Source organism: Polistes dominula, unplaced genomic scaffold, assembly GCF_049000335.1.
Source record: "Polistes dominula isolate Pdom_NZ unplaced genomic scaffold, Pdom_raw_medaka contig_20, whole genome shotgun sequence".
In the NCBI taxonomy this organism is placed as follows: domain Eukaryota; kingdom Metazoa; phylum Arthropoda; class Insecta; order Hymenoptera; family Vespidae; genus Polistes; species Polistes dominula.
In genome coordinates, this window is record NW_028301147.1 from 907650 (window position 1) to 919936 (window position 12287).

At 33.0% G+C, this 12287-nt stretch overlaps 1 protein-coding gene across 17 annotated transcripts in view; it reads left to right on the plus strand.

Annotated features, from left to right (window-relative positions):
• The window catches only part of Ndae1 (Na[+]-driven anion exchanger 1), a 37761-nt gene that overhangs the window by 18272 nt on the left and 7202 nt on the right, over nt 1-12287 (plus strand). For 6 of the 17 annotated variants that reach the window (XR_016178174.1, XR_016178175.1, XM_089177153.1 and 3 more), the window contains 17 exons: nt 464-598; nt 1891-1965; nt 3591-3729; nt 4019-4238; nt 4351-4474; nt 5428-5604; nt 5950-6012; nt 7802-7906; nt 9016-9119; nt 9214-9399; nt 9485-9691; nt 9793-10371; nt 10670-10828; nt 11030-11179; nt 11256-11531; nt 11673-12062; nt 12143-12250. Coding sequence is in view for 15 of the 17 variants with exons in the window: in XM_089177153.1 (XP_089033279.1) it covers nt 464-598; nt 1891-1965; nt 3591-3729; nt 4019-4238; nt 4351-4474; nt 5428-5604; nt 5950-6012; nt 7802-7906; nt 9016-9119; nt 9214-9399; nt 9485-9691; nt 9793-10371; nt 10670-10828; nt 11030-11179; nt 11256-11531; nt 11673-12062; nt 12143-12250 (3197 nt within the window). In the remaining 2 variants the exon portion in view is untranslated. The remainder of the gene's footprint in view (nt 1-463; nt 599-1890; nt 1966-3590; nt 3730-4018; nt 4239-4350; nt 4475-5427; nt 5605-5949; nt 6013-7801; nt 7907-9015; nt 9120-9213; nt 9400-9484; nt 9692-9792; nt 10372-10669; nt 10829-11029; nt 11180-11255; nt 11532-11672; nt 12063-12142; nt 12251-12287) is intronic. The other 11 variants (XM_089177154.1, XM_089177151.1, XM_089177158.1 and 8 more) reach the window with 11 other exon arrangements.

Consider the following 12287-nt stretch of genomic DNA (forward strand, 5'->3'; position numbering starts at 1 on the left):
AAAGATTCCAATATTAGGTAGATCGGAAAGTATAATGTCGCTTTTGAAATTAATTATTATAACTAAATTAATTAATCACGTTATTAACAACCTTTTCCAATATCTGGTATGCAACATTTTAAATAAAATCATCAATCATTTTTTTTATTTAAAATATTAAAAATAATTTGACATGAGTAGTAACCGCATTACTTTTCGATCCTCCTAATATATAACACTAAAGTATTATAATATATTTTTGAGCTGGTGTATATTAACTTTTAAATATGATATTTATCGAGTTTTTCTTTTTAAACATAGGATAATGTCAGATTACTAAATATATCGAATATTCGATGGTAATAGAAATGATATATATATATATATATATATACACTGTTAGAATTATCCGAGCATAATTGTTAATCACGGAACAACACAACGGGTTCGACATAGACGACTCCACTCTTTCATCTGCTTACAGGTCACCGAGCACACACGGTCTATGTGGGTGTACATTTACCCGGAGAGAGAAGACACCGTCGTCATCATAAACACCATCATTCCCAACGGCAATCTTATGGGGAAAGTAACGATGATACCGACAACGATAGACCCAGTAAGTCGAATTATTTTTATTTATTATTATTATTATTATTATTACATTCATTTCATTTATATCTTTTTCTCTATACTTCTTTTTTTTTATACTTGCAAATTAGATTTGTCCTAGTTGTCAATTTAATTTTTCAATTTAATTGAAAGCAAAAGTAAAAATAAAAATGGCGCTTGTTTTTTTGTCAAGGGCTTGTATGTACGTTACGAAGAAAGTTTTGAACGTTTTTAGGGTTAAAAGAATACAAAGAAGAAGATGAAACATATATATATATATATATAAACGTTAGAAGTAGAGAAAGATGAGAAAAGAATGAGATAAGAGAGAGAAAGAGAGAGAGAGAGATAGGATCGTTGCTCTTCGTTGCACTCGTTGCACTCGTTGCAATGCACTTTGAAACGGCGCGTGGCAAAGCGCCAACCACTTGTACGAGACTCGGACGGGTATTCACCCTTCTTCTGGCACACCGAGTATGCAGGACGCTGATCGATACGCTTCTCTCTCTCTCTCTCTCTTTCTTTCTCTCTCTTTTCATTTTTTCTCTTTTTTGTCTTTTCTTTTACAAAAAGACTTTTCAACCCAATTCTTCGAGTAGGTTGTCGTAACGGCTTTCCACTTTCTTCTTCCTCCCTTTTTTTTTCTTGTTCCTTTTTTACTTTTCCCTTTTTTCATTTTCTTCCCCCCCTCTCTCTCTCTCTCTTACTCTCTCTTTCTCTTTTTTCCTCTCTTTCTTTCTTTCTTGTTTTTTGTTCTTAACAAAATAAAGAAGAAACAATACGTGATGCAAGAGTCAAGCGTTGAAAATCGATTGAAAAATCAATCAGAAAGTTTGTACTTATTAAAATTACTCGTTAGTTTAACACGATTGGCCGCTTTTATGCGCCTAAGTAAGTTCTCATAATAGTATATAGTACGTTTGGTATTGAAAATAAACTTTAGCAGAAGAGATACATACGATCGTTGTTCGTTTACAGATGAAAAACGAAATTGTGCGTAAAAGTGGACTCCACTTCTTACCAACCCTTTCATTTCCAACCCTTACACCCACCCCCCGATCGATCTGCAACTTCCTATCTTCTTCAAGCTCGATCAACGAAGAACGAAATGATACAAGATATAAAAAGAAGAATTTGTTTGATAGACAAAAGAGTAAAAAAAGTAAGGTTAGAATTCGAAATCGAGCTTTTAGGAGAATACAAAAGAGAGTTTAGAGAGTTTGAATTTGATTGTTCGTTTTTTTTTTTTTTTTAGATAGAGTTGTGTAGATGTTTCTTTGTTGTGTTTTTTGTCTACTGACATTGCAGGACAATTGGTGATGAAGCGCAGGGCTCGTCTCGCGAGCATTTGCGACCCCGACGGCGAAATGATATGTAAGCCAGCCATTTTCAAAAATGTCTCCCAAAATTATACGTATCATTTTATGCACGTATATATAATACACATATATACATATTATATATATAATAAGTATATATAATTATAATTATTATGACCTCGTACCATTATGCTCATCACTTTTTGTTCTATTCGAATTATCGTTTGATTATTATTAACAATATACAACCATCAATGCAATTTTATACACTAATTTAATTACGTCATATTATTCCATACACTGAGGTAAGAAATTTTGGTTAATTATGGGGTAAGGGTTAAGAAAAAAAAGAAATCAAATATGAAAGAAATTACAACGTAATACCTGTTACGTTGTTTATTCTTTGAGAAAAATGAAACAACAAAAAACATGCAATAACATTTTATCAATGTATTAACACGTTCGTCGCCATGTCACCATATACGGTGACGGGTATGCTTCCTAAGGGAGCTTCGTCATCGCATACGGTGACGCTCTTTTTATAATATTTTTATATTTTATTCATATTATATTAAATCAACGAATTAACTTATACCGTCATCTGTTAGAATCTTATCGAACTAACAGAGATAATCATGATTCTTCGTTAATAAACAAATAATTCGATTATAAATTGAAATATAAACTATCCTATCTTTCAATTTGGATAAAACTGCATATAGTGTGTAAAATTTTATTAAAATTGGTTCAGTAGTTTAGGAGTCCATTGCGAACAAATAACGTGACACGTAATTTACGTATATTTACGTATTATATAACGTATTTACATATACACGGGCTGGACGATGAACGTGTTAAGCATGCATCTCACTCGATTGAAAAATGTTAAAAAAAACGGGGGATGATTTTTTATTTAAATATCAAATTTCATTTATACGTGGGTGTGTAACTTGAAATGATTTTTTCTTGACACATTATTATTTCCATAAATATATATTTTGCACCACAATTGAACTATTTTTATATAGGAATATCATTTTTCTTTCACTTTGATATGTAACCAATCGAAAATTCATTCAAATTGTTGTTGTTTTTTTTTTTTCTATGTGTGTCATAAAATTCATCGATTGCACGAATTGAAACTATCGCAGATAATTTATTGGATTGTTCAACAAGTAATTACAATTTTGTGTTTTTTTTTTATTTCAATGGTAAATAAAAAAAGGTGAATTTTATTTTTTTCGTATTCTTTTATAAATATAGAAAATCTAAAGTATTTTTTTTTTAAATGATCATTAAAAACTTCAAACTTAATTACTTTTCGAACAAACGAATAATAAATTGCAAACACAGCACGATAATTTTACAAAAAAAAAAAAAAAAAAACATTATTTCACTTTGTTTCAAATTTTAATCGATATTTATTTAAAAAATCTCGTTGTTTTATGTATTTTATTATTATATTATTATTAGAATTTTTGTTTCAATCTGAATCTCTTTCTCTCGTGTACTACGTGTACCACCATCTTGCTTTGTTTTCTCAATTTTTGTTTTCTTCTTCATCTACTTTTAAAAATTTTTTTTTTCTTTTTTTACTTTTCTTTCATATCAATGAAACGTACGTACGTACGTACGTACGTACCACCATTAAAAAACGTAATATCCGTTTTTTTTTTTCAGTCACACCACCGGCCCAGAGAGTGCAATTTATTCTCGGCGAGGAAGTCGGGGACGATGCTCACGAATCGCATCCTCTATTTTCCGAAATGGAAGAACTTGTCAAGGATGGAGATGAAATGGAATGGAAGGAAACCGCTAGGCAATGCATCATCATTTATTTATACCAATCTCGACCAACTATTTTTAATTAACTCTATGCAATCCTATTTATACATATATATATATATATATCAAAATTAATTTTAATCATAACAAGTCATCTATTTAAAAAAAAAAGAAAAGAAATTGTTTAGTTTTCCTTTACAAATTTTCATCAACTTCAATAAGCCATTTGATTTCTTTGATCGATACAATTGAAAAAGATTTAATATTGAACATATCCAATATTTGATTTGATCTTTTTATGTTTTGATCTTTCTCACAAATAGGTGGATCAAATTTGAAGAAGATGTTGAAGAAGGTGGAAACAGGTGGAGCAAACCACACGTAGCAACGTTATCGTTACACTCGCTCTTCGAATTGAGAAGTTTGCTTTTGAATGGAACTGTTATGCTTGACATGGAAGCCAACAGTCTTGAACAGATAGCTGATCTGGCCTTGGATAACATGATCAATAAAGGTTCACTACCGATCGAGACTCGAGAAAAAGTTAGAATAATTTTCAATACAATTTCATTGTTCATATTCAATTTATTCAAGTTTGATCAAACTCATAAACTATTAATTGGTTTTTTGTTTTTTTTTTTATTATTATTATCAGGTAAGAGAAACACTTTTGGTGAGACATCGACATCAGCACGAAAGACGCAAGGACAACAATATGTCGAGATTACCGATCATCAGATCTTTGGCAGAGATTGGTCGCAATCATTCGTCATCTAAGAGTAAGTTTTTGTTTTTTAATCCTATTTAATTATAATAATATCAATGACATTTTTATCTTAATAAGAAACAGGGAAATATGACGTATATGTGTGTTACAGTCAATGTATTGAATCCATGGGCATTGTATAGATTGTTCAAACAATTGTTTTGGGTAATCTTTAAAATATGCTTCAATAAACGTTTCTTCTCGTTAAGTTCTTGTCAGGGATTTTTCAAGATTGTGTCTTCAATTGTTCTTGTAATTGTAAAAGGGGGAATTTGAGAACATGTAATTTCATTTTCTGGAATATACAAATTACAAATTAAAATCTAACCTATAAAATGTGTCCTATTAGATTAACTGCATTTACCGTAGCATATATATATATATACATATATAATACATATTTATTTACAAGTTAATTACTTGACCATATAAATCCGATGATATAATCGTCTTACGTTAAATTACATCCACGAAAGAGACGACAAACTTTTAACGATACTCGGGTATCGTACTTTATCAATGTTTGGAACGAAAAAAAAAACAAGATTTATACGCACGCGTACGCTGGGTTACATACTTTCAGGCGCTCGATTCATTTCACGCGAGAAAAAAAGAAGAAAAATAAGAAACTTCTGAATAAAGAAAGAAAAAGTCTAATTGCATTATTTAACCATTAATTTTTTTCCTCCTTTATTATATTTCTTTTACTTTTTTTTTTTGTTATATACATTACTTTATATTGTTCCTTTTTAAATTACTTTACTTCCATTTTGTATTTTCATTAGAAGGTTATGAATAAATTTCATTATATTTGTTTAAAACCTTCCCCCTATAATTAATGTATATTTCAAAAAGCTTAATGGAACCTCGATGCAATAAAGAAAGAATCGGTAAACGAATAAAAAAAAAAAAAAAGATAGAATTTTGGAAAAATTCGTTTAAGACAGGACCCACGGCATTTTCCAGAAAACGGCTGTACATGTGGTATGCATGCCTTGTTGACGTCAGATTTGCAGGAGCGTCGTGATCCCGGGGACGCCTATGCGCCCTCAGTTGGTCGTAGCAGCAGTTGTCCAAATTCAAACACGGCCCTTCTTTCGAAAGAAGCTAAAGATCTCAAAGGGCCTTACCTTCTGGTACCAGGTACAACGTAGGCCAGTTCCGCTAAGAGCCTGTTTATTGGTTTATTCACTGGGATATTCATTTAAATGCTTGAGTTCTTTTTTTTTTTTTCATTGTATTTGTACATCGCGTAAACGCGTTCATCACGCTAATCGTTTGTTCATCGTATGATCATCGACTAACGTTATTTATTTGATTACTAATAAATAACAAACCCTAAAACCTAAACAACACCCTACAATTTCCTTCGAATTAATAGGAAGGTATCAAGGATTGAGGAATTTAGGATTAAAATTATTATTTCGTGATCAATTTGTCTATTAAAATATAATTATTGATTTAGACGATTTTTTGTTTATGCGCAAGCCGAAATCGGCATACCCCACGTGGTGGGATTTACTGCGTGGTTCGCCATGTGTCAGCTGAAAGGTTAGACAGTGTTCACATTATATTTCATTATTGTGTATAAATATGAATTTTTGGATTATATACAAATTATGCACACAGGTCTTAATCTTTATCTTAAACACTCTATATCTTTTTTCTATTTCTTATTGTAATCCCGTGTAAAAATGTGTCCATACATTTTATCTCTGAATGGTTAAATATATATACATATGCATATATATATACGTAGGTTGGAACTTAAATAATGACAACTATTTATTCACAACCGATACAAAAGAGTTACATGTTTGCACTTGTTACTGTCCTTCAATATAGTCACCAACGTTATGTAGAACCCATTGACTGCGATTTGGAAGGTGTAGTATACCCCTCAGCAGAGCCTGTTCTGTTGATGGTACGAATCGAACGGTCTACTCCCATGTCGAATCTCTGAAACAGTTCTGAAGCAAATACCACGATGGGTTTCGCATGAATTGACGGAAATGCAGAAATGGATGCGTTACGACGCTGCTCAGATGCATTTGGAGCACTATGAGCACGAATGGGAGGCTTTCTTACGCCGTATCGTAACACTGGATGAGACATGGCAGTAGACAGCTCCATTCGCACCATCAACAGAACAGGCTCTGTTAACGGGTTCTACACAACTCTGGTGACTACTTTGAAGGACAGTAACAGGTGCAAACATGTAACACTTTTGTATCGGTTGTGAATAAATAGTTGCCATTATTTATGTTTCAACCTGTACGTATATATTATAAATGTTTAGAATATAATTTTTTTTTGTTTTGATTATAGTGTAATTTATTAATCTTTTAGGTTCGAGTATGTTAAACATATATATATATATTTTGTTGTTTAATAAAATATTCACACAAAAGTTTCTAACACGAGTTGACTCACATCGCGTCTGACTCGTATCGTATTTCTCTACTTGCCAACTATGGAAACATTGCGAAACTTTAGGATCGTGAGAAGCATGACGTTTAGGTTTTATTGTGTGATGCGCACGTGATTCCTAAATGTATATCCTGTCTCAGAGGAAACAAATATATATATATAGAACGGCCATTATTAAAACAATATGATTCTCTTAACCGACTAACATTTTCCACTTGTTTATTTTTGTTTCTATTTCTTTTCTTTCTCTCTGTTTTTTTTTTTTTTTTTTTTTTTTTTTTAAATCAGAAGAAATGCAACGATTCGTAAAGAAACTCCTCGATCTGCATTAAAGTTCGTAAAGATCGCGTGCGTGTATTTCTGTGGCTTTTAAAAGCCCTTGCATAACAGTTGATGGTATCATCATCATCACAAACAAGGGACATCGTGTTTGAAACGGTTATTTTCACGAAGGACAATTTTGATTTCTAAAATATCGCGTGACTCTAAGTAGTTTTATTTTTTTTTTCAAAATATACAAAGAAAAATAAAACAAGTGACGTGTAACATTAATTAAAATTTATTGAAAATTGTTCTCACCCGAGCGTGTCAAATCATTTTGTTGTTGTTGTTGTTGTTGTTGTTGTTGTTCGTTGACAATAAACCAATTAGATGATTTACTTGTATATTGGTATGAAGATAATTTTCTTATATTTAAATAATAAATCGTAGAAAAAAAAAAGAAATGAATATATGAAATAATAATAATAATAATAATCAAAGGTGTATTTAATCGGTAATAAGAAAGAAAGAAGATCACAGAGAGAGAGAGAGAGAGAGAGGGGGGGGAGTGTCACGGGTAGAATTGTATTATCTTCCTTTGTAAATAAAGAAAAATATCCTGGTGTGTGTTTCATGCTCATTTTTGTAGTGGAGGAATCAAATTCCGTTCCGACGATCGCCGGTGCAACAAATCAGACCGGTGGAACACCGATGAATGCTGGTGGCCGTTTCCTTGCCATTCCCGGCAATCCCGGTAAACCGCTTTTAATCTGCTTGCTCCCTTTTATTAATTAATGTTATCCCTATATATATATATATATATATATATATATATATATATATATTTGTCTATTTATTTGTTTATTTAAAATATTTGCTAACAATTAACACGTGCATACAACACCCTATCTCATATTCATTGCATATATCGCACAGCAACCATCTTTGATGTTCAACAATTTTTTCAAAACACTTGTCTGCTGCATTCTTTTCCTTCTGAACACACGCATACATATTCAAGCATATACATCTTTACATATATCTATATATATATACACCGTTGCTTGTATTGCAATAATTTGTTAACTATCAGCATACTAATGTTTTATTTATTGTTTGGTAAAACTGAGAGACACTGCTGACAATGACGACGAGTTTGCTGTTGCACTCGATTTCTAAAAAAGAATTTTAATAACAACGGGGATTGGTTGGTTGGTTGTATCGTTGGTTGGTTCGTTGGTTGTATGGTTCTGTAAATATAAAATCTCGTTAAAGAGAAAATATACTCGAGTAGAAAATAAATTCAACTTTTTTTTTTTCTCTCCTCCACTTTGAAATATTCTGATTTGAAAAGGGTCGTAGATTAACATTTCATGGTATAAACGTTGTTTATTATCTTGAGACTGTATTAACGTAACTATATTTTGACTTGAAAGTACAATGAAATTGTAAAACGACATTTAACAAAGACAGGTACATGTTTTATCTTTGTAAATTCGTGATAAAAAAATGTCGAGAAAATTTACGATATGATGTAATAGAAGCAAAAAAAAGAAAAAAAAAATACAGTCTTTCAAAAAGCTGTTCCATCCTTGACATTTAACTCGAATGAAGTCAACGAAAGAACCACCCCCCTCCCCTCTCCCTCCCACCCCACTCCAAACCCCCGTGAAATCGATGGCAGCAGTTACTCGAAACTTTTGACGCTTTTTAAGAAATAAAATACCAAAATGCTTTGTTTTGTCCAAGGATTCCGTTAGTGGTCTCTCATCTTGTTGTGAGATTAAAAATGATTCAATAAATATATTTGAAAATACACACACACACACAAAAGCAGTAAGCAGTAAGCTAGATGAATTTCAGGACAAGAACCAGGTGCCAACGGAATCGATCGAAGTCCTAGCAGCGTTTCGATTAGCAGAAATCATAGTTCTTCCGCTTTGGAAAATGGGGATGCCAATCATCGGGTTAGTTTTGGTTGCTTTCTTGTTAATTTTTTTTTTTTTTTAATTTACTGACAATTAAATGAAAGGATTTATTTTTTTTTTTTTGAAATCGTAGGGTAATACACATTTTATGAGAAAAATACCAGCAGGAGCGGAAGCCAGTAACATTTTGGTAGGCGAAGTTGATTTTCTTGACAAAACATTGTCCGCCTTCATACGACTCAGTCAGGCAGGAATAATGGGTGATCTTACTGAAGTACCTGTACCAACGAGATTTATCTTCGTACTTTTAGGACCCATGGTATAATATTAAACGAAAATAAAAACAAAACTTGAGTGAGTATTACGAGTATTTGTATGATTAAAAAAAGGGATATATTACGTAGGGTGGAATTTCGGGTTTCCATGAAATTGGACGAGCAATGGCAACGTTGATGTCTGACGAGGTCTTCCACGATGTTGCATACAAGGCCAAAAATAGGAATCATCTTCTTGCCGGTATCGATGAGTTTCTTGACGCTGTTACCGTTTTACCACCTGGCGAATGGGATCCTACGATTAGAATCGAACCACCTGCTGCCATTCCGTCGCAAGTAGAGCGTCTTTCTTTTTTTATTATTATAAATCATTTTATTTATTTTATCACGATATTCCTCGTAATGATATTAGTTTTATGTTATCACGGTTTTGACAGGACGTGAGGAAAAGGCCGAAAGAGGAAAAACCTAAGGAAGAAGCTGACGAGGAAGCTGACGAACAAAAGCAAAGAGAAGAATCTGGTTTGTCCAGATCGGGAAAATTATTTGGTGGGCTGATAAACGATATCAAAAGAAAAGCGCCATTTTACATTTCCGATTTTAAAGATGCATTAGCATTGCAATGCGTAGCGTCCTTCATTTTCTTATATTTTGCGTGTCTCTCACCAATCATCACTTTTGGTGGTCTACTCAGCGAAGCTACTGGGAAAAACATGGCCGCTATGGAATCCTTGGTATCCGGTTTCGTTTGTGGACTCGGTTATGGATTTTTCTCCGGACAACCATTGACAATTCTTGGATCAACCGGTCCCGTGTTGGTCTTCGAAACTATTGTATATGAATTTTGCAAACAATCCGATTGGAATTACATGTCATTTCGTTTTTGGATTGGCACCTGGACTGCCGTCATTTTGTTAACCCTCGTTGCCCTTGACGCTAGCGCCTTCGTTTGCTACATAACACGTTTTACCGAAGAAAATTTTGCCACCCTCATCGCTTTCATTTTTATTTACAAGGTGAGTTATATTAATTAATGTGTGTATGTGTGTATGTGTTTGTTATATTGCAACAACAACATATAGGATACACGATGAGCTTAATTGGATATCTTAAAGTGTGCGTGCTTGAAAAAATTGCACCATCAGCGAAAACCTTCGACATCTAGGTCGACCGTGGTCGATCGAACAGTTCGGGCTTCCAAATCACTGCTAACCATTTTATACATATATATATATATATATATATATATATATATATATATATATATATATCAAATGTTTTCTTCTTCTTCTTTTTTTTCTCGATCAAATGCAGGCTGTGGAAAATGTCCTCTCGATTGGCAAAAAGTATCCCATAAATACTCACGCCAATGATCACTTGGCATACGATTGTTGGTGCAAACCACCGAACGATAGTTCGCTTTATGGCACTGAGAACGTCAATTGGACGAATTTGAATCGGACTACGTGCCAGGTTTGTAGAAAAAATCTCTTTGATTATTATGATTTAACCGATCAAAGATTACAAATTACCGGTTACCTTGATAATAAATACAAGTATTGAGATACGATATTAAAAAGGGAATAGAAAAAATATCAAAAGAAAAAGAAGGCTGATCCTTTGATATGAAAGGAAACTTTACGAGAAGACCAACTTCATTATTGCTTCTTTCAGAATTACAATGGCACGTTGATGGGAGATAGTTGTAACATACAACAACCTGTACCCGATGTGTTCCTCATGTCAATTATCCTTTTCATGGGCACCTTCTTATTATCCGTCGAAATGAAGGACTTTAAGAATGCTCTTTTCTTTCCATCTAAGGTATTTTAAAAACAGAGTAGTTAATTGAAATATCATGTTTTTACAATTCTGAACAAAATTGTCTTTTGTTTTTTAGGTTAGACAAGTGATCAGCGATTTTGCCGTTATAATAGCAATCTTTTCGATGTCCTTGTTGGATCACTTCGTGGGTATAGCAACGCCAAAGTTAGAAGTACCTGAAGAATTCAAACCCACCTTGGATGGCCGGGGATGGATGATTTGGCCTTTTCAGAATAATCCATGGTGGAGCGCCATCGTGGCTGTTCTACCAGCTCTCTTGGGCACTATATTGATCTTTATGGATCAACAGATCACAGCTGTGATCGTTAATAGAAAAGAAAATAAATTAAAGGTAATAAAATACGTTCGTATTAGGATTACCACCACCACGATCACCATCATCATCATTATCATCGTTAATCATCATCATCATCATCGTTATTATTTGAATCAACAATAAAATTAATCATTAAAAATATGAATGATCGTTCAGAAAGGATGCGGCTATCATCTGGACCTGTTTATCCTTGCGATCCTGATCGAAATCTGTTCGGTTATGGGATTACCATGGTTCGTAGCTGCTACGGTGCTATCGATAAATCACGTTAACTCGTTGAAATTGGAATCGGAATGCGCTGCCCCAGGAGAAAAACCACAATTTTTAGGTGTCAGAGAACAAAGAGTCACGCACATACTGATCTTTTTAATGATCGGTTGTTCCGTTTTATTGACACCTATGTTAAGACACATACCAATGCCAGTACTGTTCGGTGTCTTCCTTTATATGGGTGTTGCGTCATTAAAAGGATTACAATTCTTCGATAGAATACTCATCATGCTTATGCCGGTGAAGTACCAACCAGATTATATGTTCCTTAGACAGGTACGAATTTGATTTAATATTTACAATCATTTATTAATTTGTTTTTTTGTTTATGATTATTCGAATAATATTATTCACAGGTGCCATTAAAACGCGTCCACATTTTCACTGCAATACAATTGACCTGTCTGGCATGTCTTTGGATCATCAAATCATTCAGCACTACCTCCATTTTATTCCCATTGATGGTAAAATCTATATTTCAATTTGATAATATAAATATAT